This window comes from Littorina saxatilis, linkage group LG14 (genome assembly GCF_037325665.1).
Source record: "Littorina saxatilis isolate snail1 linkage group LG14, US_GU_Lsax_2.0, whole genome shotgun sequence".
NCBI classification, from domain to species: Eukaryota; Metazoa; Mollusca; class Gastropoda; order Littorinimorpha; family Littorinidae; genus Littorina; species Littorina saxatilis.
The window spans coordinates 24,428,059-24,454,842 of NC_090258.1; the positions used below are offsets into that span (position 1 = coordinate 24,428,059).

Below are 26,784 nucleotides of genomic sequence, written 5' to 3' on the forward strand. Positions count from 1 at the left end.
CCTCTGAATCTGAAATGTCAACGCCACATACTCACAGGCGCTATCCAAATAATATAATTTAATTTCATGCGAGCGATAAGCAGGGGTATAAACCCTATATCCCATTACCGAAACACGAATTGACATTGGGAACTTTGGAGAAAAACAACTACAGCAAACAAACAAACAAATAAACAAACAAAAAACCTTGGAAGTTTTGATAGCTGTCCTTCATTTTTTTGTAGTCACACGTACCATAAATGGTAAATTATCTCATTCTAAGCGTCCACAGGTTAAAAGTTAGTTTGACCATTGCGAAGGAAAAGGCCTGTAATTTGCATACATTGTATTTTTAGAAGAAAGGGCATCCTAATTGCACATATCGAAAAAGTCATACGTTCAATTTGCATATTATCGAAGGAAAATTCATCCAATTTACATATTTTAGAAAGAAAGGGTTTCCGATTTGCATATTTTTGAAAAAAAAGGGCATCCGAATTGCATATTTTAGAAAGAAAAGGCGTCTAATTTGCATATTTTTTAAAACATAAGCATTCTATTTGCATATTTTAAAAAGAAAATGTATTTGATTTTCCTATTGTTCAAAGAAAAGTCATGCAATTTGCATATCTTATACAAAAAAAGCGTGCGTTCTTTTTGCATATTTTGAAAAGAAAAGACATCCGATTTCGATATCTTTGAAAGAAAAGGCATCCCATTTGCATAATGTAGAAAGAAAAATCATCCCATTTGCATATTTGTGAAAGAAAAGGCGTCCAATTTGCATTTTTTTTTTTAAGAAAAGGCATGCAATTTGTATATTTTTGAAGGAAAGTTTATCCTATTTGCATATAATTTTTATTAGAAAGATAAGCATATCATTTGCATATTTTGAAGAAAAAAATGTATTTGCATATTTAAAAAAAGGGCATCCACTTTGCATACTTTCTCAAGAAAAAGAATTCGATTTACATATTTAAAGAAAAAAGGCCATCGGATTTGCATATCTTAGAAAGAAAAGGCACATAATGTATACATTTTGGAAAGATTTGCATATTAATAAAAGATAAGGCATCCAATTTTGCATATTTTGACAAAAAAGGCGTCCGGTTTGCATATTTTAAATAGGAAAAGCATCCAATTTGCATATTTGTAGAAGAAAGGCCATACGATTTGCATATTTGGAGAAAAACAGAGAGTGCAATTTGCATAATTTTAGAAGAAACGGTGTTCGATTTGCATAGTTATAAAGGAAAAAGCATCCGATTTACATATTTTAAGAAGAAAGGCCATCCGATTTGCATATTTTGAAAAGAAAAGGCGTTTGATTTGCATAGTTGTAGAAAAAACGGCATCTTATCTGTATATTTTGGGAAAAAACGGAAAAGGCATATCAATTTGCATATTGTAAAGGAAACATGATCCGATTTGCATATTTCAGAAAGAAGAGGCATCCGATTTGCATATTTTGGAAAGAAAAGACATCTGACTTGCATAATTTTGAAAAGAGAGGCCATCCAATTTGCATATTTTGAACAGAAAAGGCATGTTATTCGCATATTTGTTGGAAGGAAGGGTATCCTATTTGCATATATTGAAAAGAAAAGGAGTTCGATTTGCATATTTTTAAAGGAAAATTCATCCGATTAGCAAATTTTAGAAAGAAAATGCAGGTCGTTTTGAGGACAGACAGTAAAACCACTTTTTTGGACACTTTTGACACTTTGATGAGGGCCACTTCAGCTTTTTCTGTGAACTTATATTGTAGCATTAACAAAATAAAAGTTATGAGTTTTGTGTTTGTGCATTCTGTGTTATTCAGACATACAGCTCACAATTTCCATCGGCTTCAAGTCATTAGTCATCTCCACTGGCATCCCCCTTCAGTACCGGAACCAAACAGAGGGGTTGTTGGGAAACTTTAATGGGGTCAAGGATGACGACTTCGTTCTTCCCAACGGCACATTCTTGAAGTCTAACCTCACAGATCGAGAGATTTATGAAGATTTTGGATCTAGCTGTAAGTATGTGACAGATCTGTGCAAACCTTTGGTCTAAATCCCTGTATGTGACAGATCTGGGCAAACCTTTGGTCTAAATCCCTGTATGTGACAGATATGTGCAAACCTTTGGTCTAAATCCCTGTATGTGACAGATATGTGCAAACCTTTGGTCTAAATCCCTGTATGTAACAGATATGTGAGGACCTTTGGTCTAAATCCCTGTATGTGACAGATATGTGAGGACCTTTGGTCTAAATCCCTGTATGTGACAGATATGTGAGGACCTTTGGTCTAAATCCCTGTATGTGACAGATATGTGCAAACCTTTGGTCTAAATCCCTGTATGTGACAGATATGTGCAAACCTTTGGTCTAAATCCCTGTATGTGACAGATATGTGAGGACCTTTGGTCTAAATCCCTGTATGTGACAGATATGTGAGGACCTTTGGTCTAAATCCCTGTATGTGACAGATATGTGAGGTCCTTTGGTCTAAATCCCTGTATGTGACAGAATGTGAGGACCTTTGGTCTAAATCCCTGTATGTGACAGATATGTGAGGACCTTTGGTCTAAATCCCTGTATGTGACAGATATGTGAGGACCTTTGGTCTAAATCCCTGTATGTGACAGATATGTGAGGACCTTTGGTCTAAATCCCTGTATGTGACAGATATGTGAGGACCTTTGGTCTAAATCCCTGTATGTGACAGATCTGTGCAAACCTTTGGTCTAAATCCCTGTATGTGACAGATATGTGAAGACATTTATTCTAAATGTAAGGTCTGTACAAACGTTGGCACTACATTTTATTTTGGCACAGGTCTGTTAAGATCTAACAGTTAATCTTTGAGAGATCTATTACAACTTTGGATCTAAATCTTAGTGTGTGACAAGCCTGTAATGGCTTTGGATTTTAAGGTGAGGCTTTGACTTTTTGTTTTTACCAAGCATGTTATTGGCAATTCTATTGAACCTTTAGCCTGGTATTAAGTTCTTACAAAATTGGGAAGTGCATAAACAGAAGTTCTACATAAATATGTATTAGGTTTTGCAACATAGCAATGTTTCTAGGGAAAATTACTCCACAAAATATCTGACATTTGTTCGTTTTTACATTTAGTCAAGTTTTGACTAAATGTTTTAACATAGAGGGGGAATCGAGACGAGGGTCGTGGTGTATGTGTGTGTGTGTGTGTGTGTGTGCGTGTGTGTGTGTGTGTGTAGAGCGATTCAGACTAAACTACTGGACCGATCTTTATGAAATTTGACATGAGAGTTCCTGGGAATGATATCCCCGGAAATTTCTTCTTTTTTTCGATAAATGTCTTTGATGACGTCATATCCGGCTTTTTGTAAAAGTTGAGGCGGCACTGTCACACCTTCATTTTTCAATCAAATTGATTGAAATTTTCGCCAAGCAATCTTCGACGAAGGCCGGACTTCGGTATTGCATTTCAGCATGGTGGCTTAAAAATTAATTAATGACTTTGGTCATTAAAAATCTGAAAATTGTAAAAAAAAAAAAAATTTTATAAAACGATCCAAATTTACGTTCATCTTATTCTTCATCATTTTCTGATTCCAAAAACATATAAATATGTTATATTTGGATTAAAAACAAGCTCTGAAAATTAAAAACATAACAATTATGATTAAAATTAAATTTCCGAAATCGTTTTAAAAACTATTTCATCTTATTCCTTGTCGGTTCCTGATTCCAAAAAATATAGATATGATATGTTTGGATTAAAAACACGCTCAAAAAGTTAGAACGAAGAAAGGTACAGTAAAGCGTGCTATGCAGCACATCGCAACCGCTACAGCGCCAAACAGGCTCGTCACTTTCACTCGCGGCGGACTACGTTCAGTTTCATTCTGTGAGTTCCACAGCTTGACTAAATGTAGTAATTTCGCCTTACGCGACTTGTTTGCTCTTATTTCAGGGGCTGTGACAGCTGACAACTCAATCCTGCGTTACGGGCCCAGGGAAGGACCAGCGGACTTTGCGCACCCGGAGTTCATTCCCATCTTTCTGGATGAGGTTGCCATGGACACCAGACAGGCTGCTGAAGACCTGTGTGGACAGACCAACGTGGCCTGTATCTACGACTATGTTGCTACCGGCAGCGCCGCCATTGCCAACGCCAGCAAAGACACGGCCGAAATGGCTGAGGAGAGAGAGAAGATTACTGGTGAGTGGATTGTTGTTTGTTGTTGTTTTTTTGCTGAAAAACCCAAGTGTTAGGAAACGCTACCGTTGCTGAGCTTTGGTTCAGTTTTGTGTGTTGCATGTAGTTGACTTATTTGTACTTTGTGGGAAAGTACCGATATTATATTTTGTAAACACAATATTTATGCTTGGACGAGAATGCAGGTGAACTTTCTAGTCCTGTCAAAACAAGTTGTTTACCACGCTGCTTTAGTCGTGAGTTCGTGGCGTTCGTTCGGATTAAGTGCGTCGGCGCTTTTGATGTACGTCATAAGAGAATGTCGCTAGTTTAGTCCATGCACGGCTCGTATAATGTAGTTGTATCATGTTCGGTCTGGAATATTCTCGAGATTGAGTATTTACTATATATGCCAGCGCGATTTGAATGTTAAAAAAAAGCTTCTATTTGAGTTCTGCTACGTTGTGCAGTTGTATGTATTGAATGCTGAATAAATCCTCGAACTCAATTTGACGAGTTGTTTTCTGTTGCTGCGAAGACGGGCGACGTAGAATAAAAGAACACAACTATACGACGTTTGAGAACTTGTGGCAATCTCAAGTGTCGTGTAACACCAAGGGTGACGCGAGACCGATTCAGTATCGATCTTAATTCTCTGCGTTTGGTCAGTTTTCTACTTTCTTTCTTTGTGTGCCTGAAGAAGACGCTAGGGTTGAAACGTTGCTGTTATTCATTCCTCTCAAGCGCAGTCACCATTGTGGTTCTGCTTGCTCTCTGCGTTTGGTCCCTGTCCTCTGTTCAACAAGTATTCATATTTAAAACTAGCACAGTAAAAGGTAGAAGGTTCCACTGGTAACTGGAAAGATAAAAAACAAAAACAAGAACGATAAGTCTATTGCATGTTTGCATGATTATAGACGAAAAAAGGCATTCACTAGATCTTCACTAAATCTTCCGCCTTTGAGTCTACAAAGGTGAACGAACAATTGAGATACACAAGAACAACAAAATTGTGAAGGGAGATCATTTCACTTTTGAATTTTTTTTTAAATGAGTTAACAATTTATTTTCTGTTTCCCGTGCTCGAGATCTGTATAGTTGTCTTCCCTTTTACTCTGTCGTCAGTGTTACGTAATCACTTGACAAAGATGTAGGTGCTAGGTAGTTTCTGTTCGGTTTGAACATTCAATGTTATCATGTAACCATTTTTTCATCAATCGTTAATTAGCCAAGAACGTCATTTTACATGATCGTGTGTTTCCAAAACTGTGGTGTGTTTGCAATGTTCCCTAAACCTCTGGTCATTACACCCCCGGTATAGGGGTGTGTATAGGTTTCGGTCGATGTGTTTGTTTGTTTGTTTGTGTGTTTGTGTGTTTGTGTTCGCATATAGATCTCAAGAATGAACGGACCGATCGTCACCAAACTTGGTGAACAGGTTCTATACATTCCTGAGACGGTCCTTACAAAAATTGGGACCAGTCAAACACACGGTTAGGGAGTTATTGGTGGATTAAAATTATACAAGGACTTATAGAGGAACATCTTAATGGTCAAAGGGAAATAACCATTCTCACTCAGTCACTGCCACCAACTGAGAAGGTTATTTCCCTTTGACGGGGGTGTTTTTCCTACCTCGTAGGAATTTCTTGTTATGTTGGGCTTCATTGTTATCACTTAAAACAAAACAAAATAAATAGCATTTATACTTGCTTCATTTATCCTCACCCCCCACCCCCTCGTTTTAGTTCATTTTCGATCGTTGTTTTATCTCTTTGTATCTGCCCTATTTGTTTGTGATGACTGTTCCTTCCATGTCCAAATAGTGTACTTTTAGACATACTTTTTACTTTCATCCTGTAAGTGTCTTAAGCGCGATGTTACAAGTGTTGTTTGCTGCATCAAGCTGGGTTGTTAATTGATTTGATTGGTCGTTTGTTTCTTTGTTTGTTTAATTGCGATTTAATATTATTATAGTGATATGAAAAAGGAGCATAAACGTTTTCAAAAAAATAATAAAAATGGAATCCATTTTCAGAAAATACGATACCAGTACTCACGTTCAACGGGACAATGTATGGGACATCGGGAAATACCTTGAACTTCAACCTTGAGGGCTATGACCCTGACGACAATGACCTTTTGACCTATTACGTGGTTGATGATGGGAGTGGAGCTGCCCAAATCAATTCGTCCTCTGGTGACGTCACGCTCACAGTGGACTCCTCCAAGCCTGTCAATATGAGGTATTTATGATATTTACTATTTGGGAAGTAATGTGTCAAATACACGTGTTATGCACTTTGGGTATGTGGCGACGCCCTTGCAGTCATACATTCAGCTTTCACTCTATTTCGGAGATGATAAAAACAAAACTCCTTTCTGCTGAGTAACCTACATTTGTTTGATTTTCTTACCCACTCACATTGTGAGAATGACACCATCAAGATAAATTGAAAGATTCTAGCTTCAGTCAAAACATCGTGAAAAATGGAAACCGTCACATTCCAATGTGCTTTATCCACTTTCAGATTTTATGCTGTAGACTCCAAAAACGTGCAATCACCCGTTCGTGACGTCACACTGATCACGTGCTCAGGCTGCACCAATCACGGGACGTGTGACTTCAGTAGGACCAGCACCTCTGGAGTAACGGGCTTTGTGATTGCGGCATGTGACTGTGACCCCGCGTGGACTGGTGAGTGGATTTTAAGCCATTGTTTATCTATTTATTAGAGTTAAACGCCCTATTTGACCAATTTACCTCTACTAGGACAGGTATTTTAAATACGCATGAAGATATGGAATGATATTTTGACTCGAACAGGCTCACTGTGGCTGTCTTTTTCGACACGGCAGCATTAGGCTTGTCTCGTTGAAGTATCGAGATACGATCTTGATAATGAGAGATGATGCATGCGTGTCGTCGGGGTTCCCAGGCCCTCATACTTTCGCTGTGAGCTTGGGATCTTTGTCATATATGCGCGTCTGTTGTTGTTGTTGTTGTTGTTGTTGTTGTTGTTGTTGTTGTTGTTGTTGTTGTTGTTGTTAAATGAGCGCACCTGGTCTCTCAAAGCAAGGTTTCATGAAGCCATCAGGAGCACATACGTTGTTGTTGTTCGTCAACGTCATTTCTTTTTTCAGGTGAAAACTGTGACGAAGACTATGACGCATGTGAGGAGAGTCCCTGTGACGTACACCAGGTCTGCACTGACCTCACGCCGGACCAGCAAGGCGGAAGTGACGTAGGGTTCACGTGCTCCGGATGTCCTGATGGATTTCATACAGACCCTGAAGACTCTGCCAGGTATTCTGTCGATTTGAAATAATTTCATGTCATATTATTATGAATTGTCCATACAGTATTAACAATGCACTCACCTGATGAAGATAAGTGATTTAACACTTTATTGAATCACGATACACGATGTTTTATGTGTCTTAATTGTTCTCTTTTTCGAACAATTAGAAAGGCTGAAAGGCTAATTTCTGTTTTGTAAAGGCAGACTTGTACATGTTCTTGTTCTTGGTTGTCTATAGGACAAGCTGTAAAACATAGTATTCTGTTTATAAAAAAAAAGGTTTTTTATAATTGAATCAGAATGTCAGTGTATTTATTTATTTATTTATTTATTGTACTTAATTACTCTTTTTTCGTAGTTTGCTTGTTTTTTCTTCAAAAAGTGTTTTCTGAAATTGTAACGACAGTCATCACACATAATGCCCTCAGCCATGCAAAACATTTTTTTACCGACACGTGTTCACTGTGTTTCAAGATGCATCGACATCAACGAATGCTCCCAAAACTACAACTGCACTCACCTATGCGTCAACACACCTGGATCCTACACCTGCGCCTGTAGGTATGGTTACCGCCTCGACAGCGATGACGTCAGCTGTGATGACGTCAACGAATGCGCGGAAGAAATGGACGGCTGTCAGCAACAGTGTGCCAACACAGAAGGAAGCTTCGAGTGTCTGTGTTCCCCTGGATACACTCTTTCCAGCAAAGGTTAATTCGTTGTTGTTGTTGTTGTTGTTGTTGTTGTTGTTGTTGTTGTTGTTGTTGTTGTTGTTGTTGCTGTTGTTGAACCAAGATACCAGACAAGGGTAAAAACTCTTCCTACTTGTGTAAATGGCCTGCTGTCAAAAGGAGAAGTTATGAACACAAACTACTGGTAGCCCCAGGAAACAACGCTATTTACACAAGATATAACTTTTCACACTTGTGCAAATAACTCGGTCTTGCTGACCGCGCATTTCACACCAGCGCTTGTGTAGATAACTCGGTCTCGCTGACCGCGCATTTCACACCAGTGCTTGTGTAAATAACTCGGTCTCGCTGACCGCGCATTTCACACCAGTGCTTGTGTAAATAACTCGGTCTCGCTGACCACGCATTTGACACCAGTGCTTGTGTAAATAACTCGGTCTCGCTGACCACTCATTTAACACCAGTGCTTGTGTAAATAACTCTGTCTCGCTGACCACGCATTTGACACCAGTGCTTGTGTAAATAACTCGGTCTCGCTGACCGCGCATTTCACACCAGTGCTTGTGTAAATAACTCGGTCTCGCTGACCACGCATTTGACACCAGTGCTTGTGTAAATAACTCTGTCTCGCTGACCACTCATTTGACACCAGTGCTTGTGTAAATAACTCTGTCTCGCTGACCACGCATTTGACACCAGTGCTTGTATAAATAACTCGGTCTCGCTGACCGCGCATTTCACACCAGTGCTTGTGTAAATAACTCGGTCTCGCTGATCGCGCATTTCACACCAGTGCTTGTGTAAATAACTCGGTCTCGCTGACCGTGCATTTCACACCAGTGCTTGTGTAAATAACTCGGTCTCGCTGACCACGCATTTGACACCAGTGCTTGTGTAACTTGAATAACTCTGTCTCGCTGACCACGCATTTGACACCAGTGCTTGTGTTAAAAAAAACTCTGTCTCGCTGACCACGCATTTGACACCAGTGCTTGTGTAAAAAAACTCTGTCTCGCTGACCACGCATTTGACACCAGTGCTTGTGTAAATAGCTTGCAAAGACTATTTATTAGTTTACATACAAGTACTTGTGTAAATAGCTGACAAAAACTATTTATACATTTACATGTAAGCCTATATATGTTACAGTTAATCTGTGAAACCAGGGAACACGTGTATTAACTAAACTATTTTAGGTAATACATGCATTAACTGTTTTTTCCGTCAGTTAATTCATGTATTACAATACACGTATTCCCTGGTTTCCCAGATTAACTGTAACATATACACGTATTTGTGTATATATCTTGGTCCGCAGGGGTGAGTTATATACACAAGTCAAAAAAGTCATGACTTGTGTACATAGCGTTGATTTCTAGGCCACAAGTACTTTGTGTATATAACTTCTCCTTTTGACGGCAGGCCAAAGACATATATTGTGTAAATATCGCTTTCAGCATTATAATGTTCTGTTCCTTTATTGGACCCGCTTTTCTCAGGTTAAGTATTTCCTGGGACCCTCTTCATGAACTTCTAGCACTTGTTTTTACTTCTAAGGCGACGCACAATTTGGGGAGCCCTGGCATAGGCTATCAATGCGAATTTGTTAAAGGTTTAAAGAACAATAAAGGGAAGTCAACAGAGAGTGTGCTCGTCTAGTTACATCTTTGAGTCACAGTTGTAAGTCAGGAAACTGTGGTTTTTGTTTTGTTTTGTATCGTCCCTTCATCCTTTATGGTTACCCGGTGACCGATTGGTTTACATGTCAGTCGCTATGATTAAAACAAGTTTCGTGTATGTCTGTCACAGTAACATGTAGAAGGTTCTAAGGTAGAAGGTTCAAAGGTAGAAGGTTCTAAACAGCTCATGTTTTTTCACATTTGTTTCTTCAAACAGGGAGCTGTGAAGCAAACAGCACCATTAGAGATTTGTGTGCCAGCGCTGGCTGCGACCACGGCTGCACCCCCACCACAGACAGCAGTGGCAGCTCTGTCCCACACTGCTTCTGCTTCAACGGCTACACGCTGGATCCAGCGAATAACACATCGTGCGTCGACAGAGACGAATGCTCGGAGGGTGTGTGCAGCCAGTCTTGCACCAACACTCAGGGCAGCTTCGCCTGCACGTGCTACACAGGTCACGTGATGAGCAGCGACCAGCGCACGTGCAACCCCTGTCCCAAACTTCGCTACGGACCGGAGTGTCGTCACACGTGTGAGTGTAGTGGGCGTGGCCTAAGCTGTCACCCCGTCACTGGCTGTGTCTGTCAGTCAGGCTGGACCGGAAGTCAGTGTCAGGATGACGTCAACGAGTGCGAGGAGAGCCCGGATGTGTGCGGGGAGGGCAAGCGGTGTGTCAACAACAACGGGTCTTACACCTGTCTCTGTCCTGACGGCTACACTGACAACTCCGAGGGTGTCTGCCAAGGTAAGACTGACACCAGATGACAACAACCAGATTCTCAAGAGTGTTTGAGAAAACTGCCCCTTCTGTAGAGGAAAACACACATAGACAGAGACACAGACAAAGATTATCTGAAACAGCTCTTCAAAGAGCTTGGGCACAATTCTTGGAAAATTGAATCCCCCCTTTTTTTTAATCATGGGCAATTTTCTTTCAAGACAAAGTCCTTCCAATTTGAAAATAGGTTTCAATTTGCAAATGATTTGGCTTACCGTCCCAGATTTGGCCTGGCTTTTACTTGGGATAAGCGCATGAAGTCATGCCAACAATCTGGACGATTTCTGTGCAAAGCGGGACATGTGCTGTGATTTACTTATGGAAAAGCCACTGCTGTACGTCAACAGGCACAATCAATTCAAACTCCAAAGCTCCACAGGATTGATTTTAGGTATGTTTCCAAGTGGAGGGTCGGTTTTATCCCATGTAATAGCCTGGCCAGATCTGAGATTGTGGTGCAGAACTTCGCTCTTTATATCAAGGTTATGTAAAGTGTCTTTCCTCAACATTTGACATTATATTTAGAACATTTTATATTGGTTTGAGCAACAGATCGGTACGAGAGAGTAATTAACCTGGCCATTTTCGTTTGCAGATGTGGATGAGTGCAGTGAGAAGTCTACGCTGAACACGTGCGAAGAACTAGAACAGTGTCACAACGTTCCTGGCTCATTTTACTGCACGTGCATCCACGGATACACCCGTGTGAACGGAACATGCACTGGTATGACTTTGTTCCTATGTTGATACAAAACTAGCTAAAGTTCGTTGGCTGAAAAATATTGTATTGCAACGATACTTTTAAAACAAACAAAACCTGTCTTTATGCTACAATATTTACAAAACAAGCCAATTTGTGTTACCTGAAGCATATTATGAAAATGTTAAATAAACATTTGCTACAATATTTTAGAACATAAGCCCTAGCATAGTCGAGTTTGAATGTAAGTTTGAGTCATGCAAATATTCTATTTAAAAAACAAAACCCTCACAGGTGTTCACGCACGCACGCACGCACGCACGCCCGCACGCACGCACACACGCACGCACGCACGCACACACGCACACACACACACACACACACACACACACACACACACATACACACACGCACACACGCCTTCCCCCAACACAACCCCCACACAAAACCTTGAAATATCTGTCTCCAGACCTAGACGAGTGTGGCAGCACCAGTCAGAACCAGTGCCAACAGCAGTGTAGCAACGTCCCTGGCTCCTACACCTGTCAATGTCGCTATGGTTACAGGCTGAACGTCGACAGGGCTTCCTGCAGTCAGGGTGAGGCTTGCTTTTTGATTGAATTTCAGTATAGATCATTTGAGTTACAATGTACATTCGTACTTAGTTTTTCGTACCATTTGTCCAACAATTTTGTTGAGAGGCTTGTCTTTTTCGATAAATCGACTTTGGGTAAGCGGAACATTAAACATTTTCAAATGAAGTAATTTTTCGAGAAGGCATATTACTTCGGTCTTCCTAAAGACTACTCAATGTTACAGCAAACCCTTCCCTCTATCAGTCATCCTGTTTTAAGGATGAAAGTCGCTTGTTCATTTCAATACTTGGTATTCTCTCCAGGAGGTGCCAGGAGACAGGTTCCGCATAACTCTCACTTACCCTATTGCACGTGTCGTAAGGATTGAGAGCTCTTCCCATATTTAAACAAAATCAGAGTATTTGGACATTTCCGCTTTTTGTCCTCTCGGTCCTGGAACGAAGTGCCAAAAAACAGAACGAAGTGGAATAAAACGGAAAATGACTTCGCTTTGTTTATCAGATCTTCGTTTTCGAAGTCAAGACAAGAAGTCACGGTAATGATGTATTGCTTGTTGCAGTGAAGGATGTGTGCGCCGAGTTTGAAGGGCTGCACTGTGACCATGGCTGTTCGCTGGACGATGGTGACCGCGCCTTCTGTTTCTGTAGAACTGGTTATGTTCTGGGTACCGACAAAGAGTCCTGTCAAGGTAGGTGTTATGTTACACTTCTGTACGATCAGTTATGCCTTGAGTACATAATATTGTTCAGTCTTGTCTAGGTAGATATTTGTTTTGTGTCCGAATTGTCAGTTTTTTTTCTTGGCTACAAACTTTCAGTCATGTTGGTGTTATATAATGTTGCAGTGTTGCATAAACGGCTAGGCTATTGGTACATACCTTCAGTCTTGTCAAGGTAAATGCATTGTTCTATGTCCGCATGGTCAGTTTTGCCTTGGGTACTTGTTATCAGTCTTGTCAAGGTAGGTCTTATCCTGCACTTCTGTTTTGCCAGTCATGCCTTCAGTCTTGTTAAAGTAGGTCTTATCCTGCACTTCTGTTTTGCCAGTCATGCCTTCAGTCTTGTCAAGGTAGATGTCTTGTTCCATGGCCAATTTTTTTTCTTTGCTACAGACTTTCAGTCATGTTGAGGTTTGCGTTATGTTACATTTGTGCATGAACAGCCATGCATTGGTGACATATATTCAGTGGTGCCAAGTTAGATAGTTTGTTCTATCGAATTATCATGTTTGCCTTTCACACGTTGTCTATTTTCAGACGAAGACGAATGCATCCTGGGAACTTCGGGCTGCAGTGCCGACAGTGTGTGCATCAACACTGAGGGAGGGTACGCGTGTCGCTGTCCCATTGGCTCAAAGCTGGACAATGATGGACTCACCTGTCTGCGTGAGTTATATGGATATTTTCTTGTTGTCAAGGTTTAGGATCAATTACTTTCTTGACTTTGAGAAAGTAGAATTTGTTATCCCCCTTTTTGCTTTTGTATATTTGGATTGATCCATATGCTCCATGTACATTTGTGACCCTCCACCACAAAATGAGTCGCATGTCACCTCGCGCGGTTCTGCGCTAGGCTTAATTTAAGTCCGGGGAGTTTCTGGTAAAAGTGTGAGGGTCACCTTAGTCACAGGCTTATAACTCAAACAGTTTTCGCTCTTTTCTAAAAACGGTGTTCACCACTGGATAGAGCATAAAAAACACTTTAGGAAAATGTAAAAAAATATGAAAATCATGCAAAGGTGACATGTGACTCATTCCGTGGTGGAGGGTCACATTTTGTTTAACGTCCGTTCAACCGATATGGTTATGCGGGACTGATCAAAATGTCCTTCCTTTCTCAGTGCACACGGCAATCTTGGTGTTTTAAACTATATTTACAATTAGGTCTCTTGCTGTAAAATGAAGAAGGTTTTCAAGGTCTCAGGTCTGTTCACACTTGTTACTTTAAATCTTGTTTAAAAAAACCTTGATCTCGTTTATAAAGGTAAAAATCTTGTCCGGGGGAACGTCGCGGACACGCTGTTAGAAGTTTGAAATCTGACTTACAGGTAGGAGGGATCTGTTTAAACCATCAAGCAAATCGCCATGGATGCGTCACGGTTTTTACACACGCTCATAGCATTTTTGTTCTTTAGCGCACATATACACAATGAATAGCCTGAACCAACTCTCTGCAGAGTGGACATTTTATGTTGAATTCATTTTGTAACTGACACAGTTGTCAATCTGAGAAATACCTTTATCAATAACAATTCCAGAAACGATTTTAAGGCACTAATTTGATGCGAATTTAAAATGAGAGATTACCTCTTCCACCTCCATCAAGCATGCCCAACTGGTACCTACGGAGAGAACTGCACAAAGTCCTGTGCCTGTGGCCTTGGCGCCTCCCGCTGTGACGTCACTACCGGATGTGTATGCAAATCAGGATGGACGGGAGAGCGGTGCGGTCAGGACATCAATGAATGCGACACGGTGCAGACCCAAGAAGAGTGCCTGGCGAAAAATGCCTTCTGTGTCAATTCTCAGGGGGGATATGAATGTCGCTGCGCACCGGGTTACGAAAACGTCGGTAACGGGTGTCAAGGTAATTGTCATCAATATTTGTTTAGTGCCAAATGGACATTCGTGTGTGTATGTCTGTCTGTATGTGTACCTTTATTTGTGGTTGGGGTATTTTTCTCGAGGTATGTTTTTGTGTGTCTCTGTGTACGGGAAATAGTCTACATCAGTTACTAAATTCAAGAAACGATTGTCCGAAAGAAACAAAGAGCGAGCACGTTATTACTATTGAGATGGTGCTATGTAGAGTTAAAAAAAAGAGATCATTTTCAAAGATCACCCATCAGCCAGCATGACACTTGGAGACAGAACTGAGAGCTGGACTCCAAGTGTAAAGGAGAACGACAAGACGAAGAAGAAAGATCACCCATTTATCGTTTTATTCATTTATTCAAATTCAAATACTTATATAATAATTATTTATTCATTAAATTGATCACCATGACATTCACTTTTTAGCCTGGTACTTGCTTAGTTATTTGTTTTTCTGAAATCAGCTTTGATGCCAGCAATAACAGCAACAATCAATAATATGACACCGCTTGTCCTCTGACGATATCAATTTCATGGTCATATTTTGTCTTTATTTTTCAGACGTGAACGAGTGTGAGAACAGTCCGTGTGAACAGCAGTGTGAGAACAGTCCGTGTGAACAGCAGTGTGAGAACAGTCCGTGTGAACAGCAGTGTGAAAACTTTCCTGGTAGTTACCGCTGTCTTTGTTACGAAGGGTTCTCTTTCAACGACACTGCAGGCACCTGTGTCGGTAAGGCTGATCAATTCGATGGATGGATGGATGGATGGATAGAAGGATGGATGGATGGATGGACTGGATAGTTGATGGATTCATTGATCCATTACTTGTTTTGTGGGTTGATCTATTGCTTTGTTACTTGATAGTTGGTTGGATAGACGGAAGGATGGATGGATGGATGGACTGGATAGTTGATGGATTCATTGATCCATTACTTGTTTTGTGGGTTGATCTATTGCTTTGTTACTTGATAGTTGGTTGGATAGACGGAATGATAGATAGTTGGTTGGATAGACGGAATGATAGATAGTTGGTTGGATAGACGGAATGATAGATAGTTGGTTGGATAGACGGAATGATAGATAGTTGGTTGGATAGACGGATTGATAGACTAGTTGTTTCGTTGATTCATTCCTTTATTCATCGGTTCATGGATTAATTGCTTGGTAATTGTTGGTTGGGTAGATGGAGGGATAGACACTTGATTTGATGGTTGATTGATCGATTGAATAATGCATTCATAGGTTGGTCGGTTGATTGATTTGTTAATTGTATTTGTCGATTATTCTACAATTTATGGTTAATTAATTCATTGATACCTGCATCGGACGGTTGAGCCAGTGCTTGTTTGATTGGTGGAGACATGTAGGCTTTTTTTGCTGTCAAACCGCTGCTCTACTCAACGAGCGGCTAGCTTAAAGAGGTATTGATATTACGCGCACAATAACATGGCGAGGATGATTAGTATGTTGACTAACTTATTTGAAAATGTTTATTCAATCGTATGTAAAACATTGTTTTCCTCGTTATGTAGATATTGACGAATGTGCGGTGTCGGTGACCAATGGTTGCACACAGCGCTGTGACAACACACCAGGATCTTACCGTTGCTCTTGTAACGTCATCGGTTACGTACTCGAAAGTGATAACGTCACTTGCAATGGTAAGCTGTATTATGATATGTTTGGATTTTGACTGTGATCTTTATTCTGACTAGAAAACAGTTTTGGAAAAATATGGGGAATGTGAATCTGAAACTAAAAAAAGCATATTAAGCTAATACGTTTGCGTGCACATTTCCAGGTAGTGTGGGACTCACACACGTGATTATGCGTGTACATACATTGACGTACGCGTGGTTGCTTTCTGTCTGTCTGTCTGTCTGTCCGTTTATTTGTCTGTCTGTCTCTCACTCTCTCTGTGTCTCTATGTCCCTCACTCTGTCCTTCTCGCGCTCTCAATTACATTACAACCAACACACACACGCACTCATACACACGCACACACACACACACACACACACACACACACACACACATATATATATATATATATACACGTACCCCCCTCCGTCCACACACACACACTTATATACATTTTATTTTCGTCACAGCGTCCACAGCATTATGCAACAGAACAGATTGCCCGACAGAAAACGGTGGCTGCAGTGAAGAGAAATGTTTCTGTAACAATGGCTATCAGCTTGCGGACAACAACACTTGTGAACGTATGGGTGAGCTTTCAGGTCCCCTTCTTTTGTATCATTAGTTTGATTTTATTATTTTTTTGTATACAGCAATGCTCATTTAGCTTCTTTTTTTTCTAAAAGTGTACGAAGCAAAATAATATTTGAAAAGTATAGAAGAAAATGACGAAATAAACGAACTAACAAACAAGCAAAAAACAACAGTGTTTGGTTTATAGCACGATACATTTGATGGTGTGAGAAACAAATTAATCTCAGTAGCTGATCTAGCAACTAGGATTTAGCCAGATTAATGCTAAGGTAATGCATTGTTGTTCACATCATGGCATCATCGAAAGCTGAAGAAGAAGAAGCTCATATCATGTTACAGATATTTTTTGTTTTGCTCGCACATAACAGATAATACATTTATCATAGTTACCTGTAGGTTTATCATGTTCTCCCACAGATGAAGATCTTTGCGCTGTCATGGGTGGCGAATGTGAGCAGAACTGTACTGAAAGCAGTGACGGCACCTCCATCGTGTGTGGTTGTGACGACGGATATCTTCTCAACAGTGACCAGCAAACGTGTAGAGGTGCGTCATAGTTTTGATGACGTTGATTTTTATGACGTCAGAGTGGGATGCATTTTGACTACTATGTAAGCTTAGCCACACTCCCCTTTCGTTCACTCGCTGTTTGTGTAAGAAGAACTGGGATTTTGGTTTGAATAAGAAATGTATTGAACGTACGCGTAGGCATTATGGACTAATACAGAAAGAAGAAAACATGGACTCAAGCTAACGCTTACATAATATTATATCATGGCTCCAATAAGTGACAATGTCACGGATAGTCAACAACAACAACAACAACAACAACAACAACAACAACAACAACAACAACAAACAAAACAAAGAGATAAGCAAATGTGTAGCATTTTGTCTAAGTATACTGTATGCTATCACAGAAAGAAAAAAAAATGTAATCGTGTAGCTCTACTTTTGCATGTTACAATGTTCAGGAAGTATTTTCCACAAACTTGTTGTTGTAAAATCTGACAAACAAGCTTCAGTTCAATTTTGTTCGTGATCTATGTATTTGATATACCTGTCCGTTCGCTGCTATACAAGAAGCATAGTTTCTTCCAATTAAATGTACTATTTCTAGTAGTATCAGCTAAGACTTTAAAGAGGGCTGTAATGGGTTTATCGTGATTTCATTCAAGGCGCATGCATATTCTGTATTTCCTTTTTATATTTAGTCAAGTTTTGACTAAATATTTTAACATCGAGGGGGAATCGAAACGAGGGTCGTGGTGTATGTGTGTGTGTCTGTGCGTGTGTGTGTGTGTGTGTGTGTGTGTGTGTGTGTGTGTGTGTGTGTGTGTAGAGCGATTCAGACTAAAACTACTGGACCGATCTTTATGAAATTTGACATGAGATTTTCTGGGTATGAAATCCCCGAACGTTTTTTTCATTTTTTTGATAAATGTCTTTGATGACGTCATATCCGGCTTTTCGTGAAAGTTGAGGCGGCACTGTCACGCCCTCATTTTTCAACCAAATTGGTTGAAATTTTGGTCAAGTAATCTTCGACGAAGCCCGGACTTCGGTATTGCATTTCAGCGTGGTGGCTTAAAAATTAATTATGACTTTGGTCATTAAAAATCTGAAAATTGTAAAAAAAAATAAAAATTTATAAAACGATCCAAATTTACGTTTATCTTATTCTCCATCATTTGCTGATTCCAAAAACATATAAATATGTTATATTCGGATTAAAAACAAGCTCTGAAAATTAAATATATAAAAATTATTATCCAAATTTTTTTTCGAAATCAATTTAAAAACACTTTCATCTTATTCCTTGTCGGTTCCTGATTCCAAAAACATATAGATATGATATGTTTGGATTAAAAACACGCTCAGAAAGTTAAAACGAAGAGAGGTACAGAAAAGCGTGCTATCCTTCTCAGCGCAACGAATACCCCGCTCTTCTTGTCAATTCCACGGGCACTGCCTTTGCCACGGGCGGTGGAGTGACGATGCTACGAGTATACGGTCTTGCTGCGTTGCGTTGCGTTCAGTTTCATTCTGTGAGTTCGACAGCTACTTGACTAAATATTGTATTTTCGCCTTACGCGACTTGTTTTGTTTTCAGAATGTCCTACCAATATGTACGGACTAAACTGCACACAAGAGTGCACATGCACTTCTAACGCCGAGTCATGTAACAACGTTGACGGCGCATGCCTGTGCAAGGCAGGATGGGAAGGAACGCGCTGCGAGAGTGACGTCAACGAGTGTGTGACCAATCAGCACAACTGTTCTGATGATCACGTGATCTGCATCAACCAAGATGGCGGATATATGTGTGGATGTGACATAGGATACACAAGCAACGAATCACAAAGCTGCATCGGTCAGTGACATTTTGTTTATATACATATATACTAGATGAATACCCGGCTTCGCCGGGTAAATCGCGAGACAGAGTATGCAGCGTGGCGGTTCGCCGGCTTAGAGCACGTGTTGACAATTTTCATCGACCAGTTTGAATGACTCGCAAGAGATTACAATGCGGTGGTGGTTGGTAAGCCATGTTGTCGCTGAAAGAGAAAAGGGCACAGTGTTGAAAGTGATTTGATCTTTTTTAAGACAGACACAGAAACACCGGCAAAGCTCCTGACTATTAATGGTTGCAATGAATATTTACGATGGGAGGGGTAGTATTAGTGGCAATATTTTGAAGGTGGGAGGGATTTTGTACACGAATTGCAATACTTAGATGTACTACCTGTGCAGAAAAGCGCTGCTTAGATTCGTTTTCGTCGTGTGGCGGAAGTGAAGGAAGTGAAGAAGTGGAGCCGAAAAAAAAGTGTTTAGTTTCGTAAGGGAGGGTGGGGGGGGGGGGGGGGGCGAGGCGGGGCGGGGATGAATGCGGGGCGGGGATGAAACCTGTCAATATACCAAACTAACTTCTTCTTTTTTTTATTTTGAAGATGGGAGGGATTTTGTACACGAATATTGATAACTCGGCAGGTTTCAAGTAGAAGGGAAGCTACTGCTGCTTCAGCAACCTAACGTCGTTGAATTGCGTAGATTGTTTCCCTTGGCACAGTGGATTTTTCGCGTGGCTATAAATAGATTCGACCTTTGCACTTTTACAGTGAGGACAACGGGTGCAAGGTAAACGTTCTGGACAGTGACCTTCTAAAAATAGTAACGGGAATATCTGAAGCTGCTTGTCATACCGTAGCATTCTGATCAGATAGATAGATAGATAGATAGATAGATAGATCAGTCATCGCTCAACGGCTATCGCCAGTTATCTCAGAGAATGAGCCGTACTCATTTTGACCTGAGTTCAGGATGATACCGTAGCTGTGATCGGAAGATCAAACTTCAGATTTTGAAGAAGCTCTTTCTCATTCCGTATTCTTGCAAATACCGTACGTGATTGACGCCACACGAAGGAAGGGAGATAAACGCGCAAAACACTGGAGAAGATAAGGAAGAGTTACTGGGAATGGATCTACAGAAAAACCAAAATCGGTTCACCGCACCGCGCTTAGAGCACGAGTTGAACATCATCGACCAGATTGTGTCCGGGGTCTACCTGAATATGCCCACTAAATCAGTTTGAAGCAGATCCATCGAGAACTTTGGCCGTGCATCGCGAACACACGCACGCACACACACACACACACACACACACACACACACACACACACGCGCGCGCACACACACACACACACACACACACTCACACTCACACACACACACACACACACACACACACACACACACACACACACACAAGCCGTATATATATATTGATATGATATTATTACTCGTTTTAGTTTACCGTCGCATTTACAACTCCTGGTTTCTTTGTTTTTAATTAGAACTCACGTTTTAATGATTTCATTTTCTAACTTGAATAGAAGTTCTCATGAAACAAGATCGGTTGATAACAAAAATGTATTTCATATCTATGAAACTATCCTTTCATCAACGTAACTGTATTTTGATTGTGTGGTTTTTGGTTTGAACAAGTTAGCTGACGATTTGTTTTTATTGTTACCCACGGATTGGTTCTTTTCGTAAATTCTGGGTTTCAGATGTTAAGACTGCTCTGGACACCTGTTCGCGAGAATGTATCAACACTTTTCTGTTTATCTTGAATTCGTTAATGGCGCGGGCATATTTTGTAAACTCTATTCAAAAGGAACACATACGATTAAGAGCGTTTTGATTGTTAGCGTTATGTGTGTCTCACTGAGTGGTGAGATGGAGTGCTAAAAGACAATTTGTCATCTTTGTGTAAACATGAAAATGGACTGATCTTATCTTATTTTATCTAAAACATTTTCCTTCAAGTTTTTCAGAGGGCTCTCATATTTCTTATCGTGATTTGATTCAGGGCGACTGTATATTTTGTTAACATCACTAACACTTTTTTCAGAATGTCCTGCTAATATGTACGGAACAAACTGCACACAAGAGTGCAACTGCACTATTAATGCGGAGTCCTGTAACAACGTTGACGGCGCATGCGTGTGCAAGGCAGGATGGGAAGGGACGTGCTGTGAGAGTGACGTCAACGAGTGTCTTACCAATCAGCACAACTGTTCTGATGACAACGTGATCTGCATCAACGAAGTTGGTGGATATAGCTGTGGGTGCGATGTAGGATACACAAGCAACGAATCACAAAACTGCATAGGTCAGTGACATTTTGTTTTTCTTCGGTTTGATATGTGGGTTTTTTAACATATATGTTATAGCTCGCATTTGCAACTCCTGTTTAAAAAACAAATATTAAAAATTCACGTTTTCATGATTTCACTTTCTAACTTTGAATATGTAGAAACGACATAGCACCAGTATACTGGCGGTAGGAAGAAAAATGTATTAAAAACAATTCACAGACACCAGAGACGGTAAAGGGAGGCAATCGTTTCCACTGCCAGTTTGCTAAATAGGCCAGAAAGGATGAGTTGTTTCCCATGAACCGTTTTCTACCTGGAAGTGTGTTTCCAACCCCACCCAAAAGTGTGTTGGTGTCTCAAAGAGCAAAACTTTTTCCGAAATCCAATAATATACCAATTTCTTTGAAAATATTTGGATTATGTGTTAAATTTACCCTCGTACATGTTATGTTAATTAGAAACATTTAAGAATCAAATATTTCACAAAAGCAAACCAATTTAATGTAAGTGCATCAGATATTTAATGATATTTTTTGGAAATGTGTCAAAATTGGGTGTGTTGAAATTTAAGACAAGATCGGTTGCTTACGAAAACATTAACAGATATTAAATTATCCATTCATAAAAGTATTTTCATTGTTTGGTTTTTGGTTTAAACGAGTTAGCTGTCTATCTGTTTTAATGTTTACCGAAGCTTTGGATGTTTTCATAAATTATGGGTTTCAGATGTTAAGAATGATCTGGACACCTGTTCGCGAGAATGCATCAACACTTTTCTCTGTTTTTTTCTCACATTTATCTTGAATTCGTTCATGGCGCGTGCATATTTTGTATTCAAAAAGAACACATAAGAGCGTTTTGATCCTAACCTATAAAGATGGGGTGCTAAAAGACAATTCGTCATATTTGTGTAAACATTAAATGGACTTATCTTATATTATCTTATCTCATCTTATCTTATTCGTATTGTATCCTATCTTATATTATCTAAACATCTTTCAGAATGCCTTGCTAATACATACGGACGAAACTGCACACAGGAGTGCACCTGCACCAGTAACGCGGAGTCCTGTAACAACGTTGACGGCGCATGCGTGTGCAAGGCAGGATGGGAAGGGACGCGCTGTGAAAGTGACGTCAACGAGTGTCTGACCAATCATAACAACTGTTTTGACGACCACATGATCTGCATCAACCAAGATGGCGGATATAAGTGTGGCTGTGAAATCGGATACACAAGCAACGACTCACAAAGCTGCATCGGTCAGTGGAAAGATTTAATTTGTTTCCATTTTTATCTGTGTGTATAATCATAACTGACGACGTTTTCCCGTTTATTTGTTATTTCTCATCTTATAAACCCTCACATCTAGATTAAGGGTTTAAACAAAGCAAGATGGGTTAATGCCTGAAACATTTGTTAGATATCAAACGTTACATTCAATAAAGTCGTGTGTTTGCTTTTAAGTCTTTCTTGGTTCTTATCACGTTAGCAATCCGTCTCCTCTTTATCTATCTCTGGGTTTGATATGTGGACGAATGCTCTGACGTTATGATGTACAGCTGTTGGCAATAATACATAACCGTTATTCTTTTTAATCTTTATTCTATTCATGACGTATATTTATTTTGCAAACTGTAATTTTACAGCACATAAAAAGATATTTGAATCGTATTCGTTACCGTCCTGAGGGTAACCCTCGTCAATGCAATGTGCTGCTAATTAAATGACCATTTTCCATCTTTGTGTGAACGTGAAAATGGCCAATAAAGTTTTCTTATCATATCTTTTATCTCATCCTAAATCTTTCTTCCAGAATGCCCCGCTAATATGTACGGACCAAACTGCACACAGGAGTGCACATGCACCACTAATGCGGAGTCCTGTAACAACGTTGACGGCGCATGCGTGTGCAAGGCAGGATGGGAAGGAACGCGCTGTGAGAGTGACGTCAACGAGTGTCTGACCAATCATCACAACTGTTCTGATGACCACGTGATCTGCATCAACGAAGATGGCGGATATAGCTGTGGCTGTGAAATCGGATACACAAGCAACGGACCACAAAGCTGCATGGGTGAGTGAACAGAAGACATGTTGTTCTGTGGTGTAGCTTTTTCTGTTTATAGATTATGACATTTCCCTGTTCATGGTTTGGTATCTTTTGAAACTTTTTATTCTTAACATTCGACATATAGTTTCATTCGGATTTTCAAGGGATTTGGATATTTATTTATTTTTTCTTTCTCAATAGACAATGTTCAGAAATAACCCTGTCAAGTGTGTATGGGTTGAGGAAGAAATAACTCTGTCAAGTGTGTATTTGTTTAGGAAGAAATAACTCTGTCAAGTGTGTATGGGTTTAGGAAGAAATAACTCTGTCAAGTGTGTATGGGTTTAGGAAGAAATAACTCTGTCAAGTGTGTATGGGTTTAGGAAGAAATAACTCTGTCAAGTGTGTATGGGTTTAGGAAGAAATAACTGTCAAGTGTGTATGGGTTTAGGAAGAAATAACTCTGTCAAGTGTGTATGGGTTTAGGAAGAAATAACTCTGTCAAGTGTGTATGGGTTTAGGAAGAAATAACTCTGTCAAGTGTGTATGGGTTTAGGAAGAAATAACTCTGTCAAGTGTGTATGGGTTTAGGAAGAAATAACTCTGTCAAGTGTGCATGGGTTTAGGAAGAAATAACTCTGTCAAGTGTGTATGGGTTTAGGAAGAAATAACCCTGTCAAGTGTGTATGGGTTGAGGAAAAGTTACCTTCCTTCGTTTTTACAGTAAAACTGAGGCAAGCCTACAATGTGACGTTTAGCTTGCCTCAGTGTTTGTGTGGAAAAGCAAGGAACAGTAAAACTGAGGCAAGCCTACAATGTGACGTTTAGCTTGCCTCAGTGTTTGTGTGGAAAAGCAAGGAACAGAAACTCTTCCATAACCCATAAAAACCCGACAGTTTTTTTCAGGAATTCGCCTGATGAACAACCTCGCAGTCCTGGACAGTTTGTTTCAGGAATTGGCCTGATGAACAACCTCGCAGTCCTGGCCAGTTTGTTTCAGGAATTGGCCTGATGAACAACCTCGCAGTCCTGGCCAGTTTGTTTCAGGAATTGGCCTGATGAACAGCCTCGCAGTCCTGGCCAGTTTGTTTCAGGAATTGGCCTGATGAACAACCTCGCAGTCCTGGCCAGTTTGTTTCAGGAATTGGCCTGATGAACAACCTCGCAGTCCTGGCCAGTTTTTTTCAGGAATTCGCCTGATGAACAACCTCGCAGTCCTGGACAGTTTGTTGAATTCTCGTTTTTACTTTTAGATGCGGACGAATGTTCTGACATTATGGAAAACAACTGTGAACAGGAATGCATTAACACCGTGGGATCCTATACGTGTGGTTGCCACCGCGGATATCTGGGTTCTGGCAACGACTGTAGAGGTCTGTGAGTGTGAATGAGCAGGAATGAATGTTCCCATCTATAAATCCGCGATTCCGGATTTTGAAGTGATTTCGGGATAAGTTTGCGGATTTCACAACAGTCTGGAACACCAGAAAGATGTGTTCGTTTTGGACACTTCCGTTTATGCAGTGGCTTGAAATTGTGTCCAAAATCACTAAAAATGCTCTTACTTCCCCGGGCCCATACAGGGTGCTGACTCTTGACCTCGATCCCCTGGGCCACCGCCTTGTTGTCTTCCTGGTTTTCTATTTTCTCTACTTTTATGTGTTGGGTGGGTCTTCAATCAGCTATATTCTAATCTTATTTAAATAATTTTATTTGTGCAGAGCGTACAGTAGAACAAAATGTCGAAGCATAGAGTGTGTCTGGACACCTGTCTGGACACCTGTCTGGACACCTGTCTGGACACCTGTCTGGACACCTGTCTGGACACCTGTCTGGATAGCAAAAATCCTTACATTCCTTGACATTTTCCTGGAGGTATTGTTAACCAAAACCAAAAAGCTTAGTGTTGGATGGAAAAAATCTAGTCTAGGTCGGGTTACCATAACCCAACTTTTTTGTTAGGCCTAATGGAATATGATAACTCATTTTAGTTCTGCTTGGAAGCCATGATTGCAAGCTGCGACATCCAAGTATGTTATGTCTCCTATCCTCTCTGATGCCATACAAAGGTTGGTCATATATCTGAGGTTGTTTCCTGTGACGTAACCAATGTTCTATTTTTCAGCACTACCAAGAGTGCCCATGACACTGACACTACCAATCACACCACCGACAGAGTTGTCTGACCCTGACAGCACAACTTACATCACCTGGACACAATCGGCAGAAGATGCTGTAAGTATCGATGAAGATGTAGGACATTTAAAGTATATTAGGGGAGAAACCATTTTAGAGACGTTATTTTGTCGAATCTAATGTTAAAAAGTCCAGAATATATTCGCTGTGCTGTATTTTAGACATACATGATATAATAAAAAGTATCCGTAACGGTCGTAATTAAACCATGTAAATTTAAAGTATAACGGTTGCTGTCAACAAACTTTCTTGTGCTGAAGTCCCGATTCTGTCCATCGGCTTATTTTTCAGTGTTAGCAATCATACACAACACTTTCATACGAAAGCCGTTCGAATGTAGGTACTCAAATCTTTAATTCAGCGAATAAGAGCGCCATTGCCGGCTCTGAAGGGTCGTACAAGTATAATGGAAACAGAATAAAGGCTCTGCATGGAGAAGTTTTCTGATAGACAAATATTATTATCAACAGTATCGGTTATACATGTATGAAGAACACATTAGCGGTAGCAAATCTGTTCAATTTCCTTATCTCAAACATGATCATAAAGTGTTACATCTATTACTTTATTCATGATTAAAACTGTACTTATAAAACACTCCATTAAGGCTATTATGCAGGGTTTTTAGGAGAGTCTATTTTTTCTGCTATTGCAGCTATACACCAAGCTGAAACCTGAAGTACCGGGACTATTTGCTGTCATCATTCTTTCACTCAGGTAACGTGTGTTTTATCATGAATACTTGTGGTCTCATGAGTACTCAAAAACTTACAAACGATTTAAAAAATTTACGTTTGATTTATCTGTTTAAAATGTCACAAAGATTTCACTTGTGTGAGAACCATGCCAGGGAAACAACTGTATTTATCACGCATACTGGATCAAAAAGTTAGACATATTATTTTGTCAGAGGTTTGCACACATAACGTCGTACATAAATCAAATAATAAAATAGTAACCTCTGGAAGACCTTCTATCGTCGCATCGCTAACACTAACGCAGTGGGTGTTGTAATTCTTTTATTCCTTTTTAATAAATTGAAAAGTTCAGGAGTTTCAAGTTCGTTTGTGTATTAACCTGCCTTTAAGATGTTGAGGCGTGGGGTTCTCTGCTGTAGGTTAATGATAAACATATAG

At 40.1% G+C, this 26,784-nt stretch overlaps 1 protein-coding gene across 3 annotated transcripts in view; it reads left to right on the plus strand.

Moving 5' to 3' along the window:
* LOC138947408 (uncharacterized) overlaps positions 1-26,784 on the plus strand; it is an 82,821-nt gene that overhangs the window by 48,600 nt on the left and 7,437 nt on the right. For 2 of the 3 annotated variants that reach the window (XM_070318865.1, XM_070318866.1), the window contains exons 20-42: positions 1,802-1,999; positions 3,927-4,175; positions 6,190-6,397; positions 6,683-6,849; positions 7,296-7,458; positions 7,928-8,163; positions 10,042-10,572; positions 11,201-11,329; positions 11,775-11,903; positions 12,461-12,589; positions 13,157-13,285; positions 14,226-14,486; positions 15,056-15,226; positions 16,029-16,157; positions 16,608-16,727; positions 17,149-17,277; positions 18,845-19,105; positions 21,152-21,412; positions 22,401-22,661; positions 23,216-23,476; positions 24,706-24,825; positions 25,578-25,687; positions 26,304-26,365. In XM_070318865.1, the coding sequence (XP_070174966.1) occupies positions 1,802-1,999; positions 3,927-4,175; positions 6,190-6,397; positions 6,683-6,849; positions 7,296-7,458; positions 7,928-8,163; positions 10,042-10,572; positions 11,201-11,329; positions 11,775-11,903; positions 12,461-12,589; positions 13,157-13,285; positions 14,226-14,486; positions 15,056-15,226; positions 16,029-16,157; positions 16,608-16,727; positions 17,149-17,277; positions 18,845-19,105; positions 21,152-21,412; positions 22,401-22,661; positions 23,216-23,476; positions 24,706-24,825; positions 25,578-25,687; positions 26,304-26,365 (4,414 nt within the window). The remainder of the gene's footprint in view (positions 1-1,801; positions 2,000-3,926; positions 4,176-6,189; positions 6,398-6,682; positions 6,850-7,295; positions 7,459-7,927; positions 8,164-10,041; positions 10,573-11,200; positions 11,330-11,774; positions 11,904-12,460; positions 12,590-13,156; positions 13,286-14,225; positions 14,487-15,055; positions 15,227-16,028; positions 16,158-16,607; positions 16,728-17,148; positions 17,278-18,844; positions 19,106-21,151; positions 21,413-22,400; positions 22,662-23,215; positions 23,477-24,705; positions 24,826-25,577; positions 25,688-26,303; positions 26,366-26,784) is intronic. The other variant, XM_070318867.1, reaches the window with a different exon arrangement.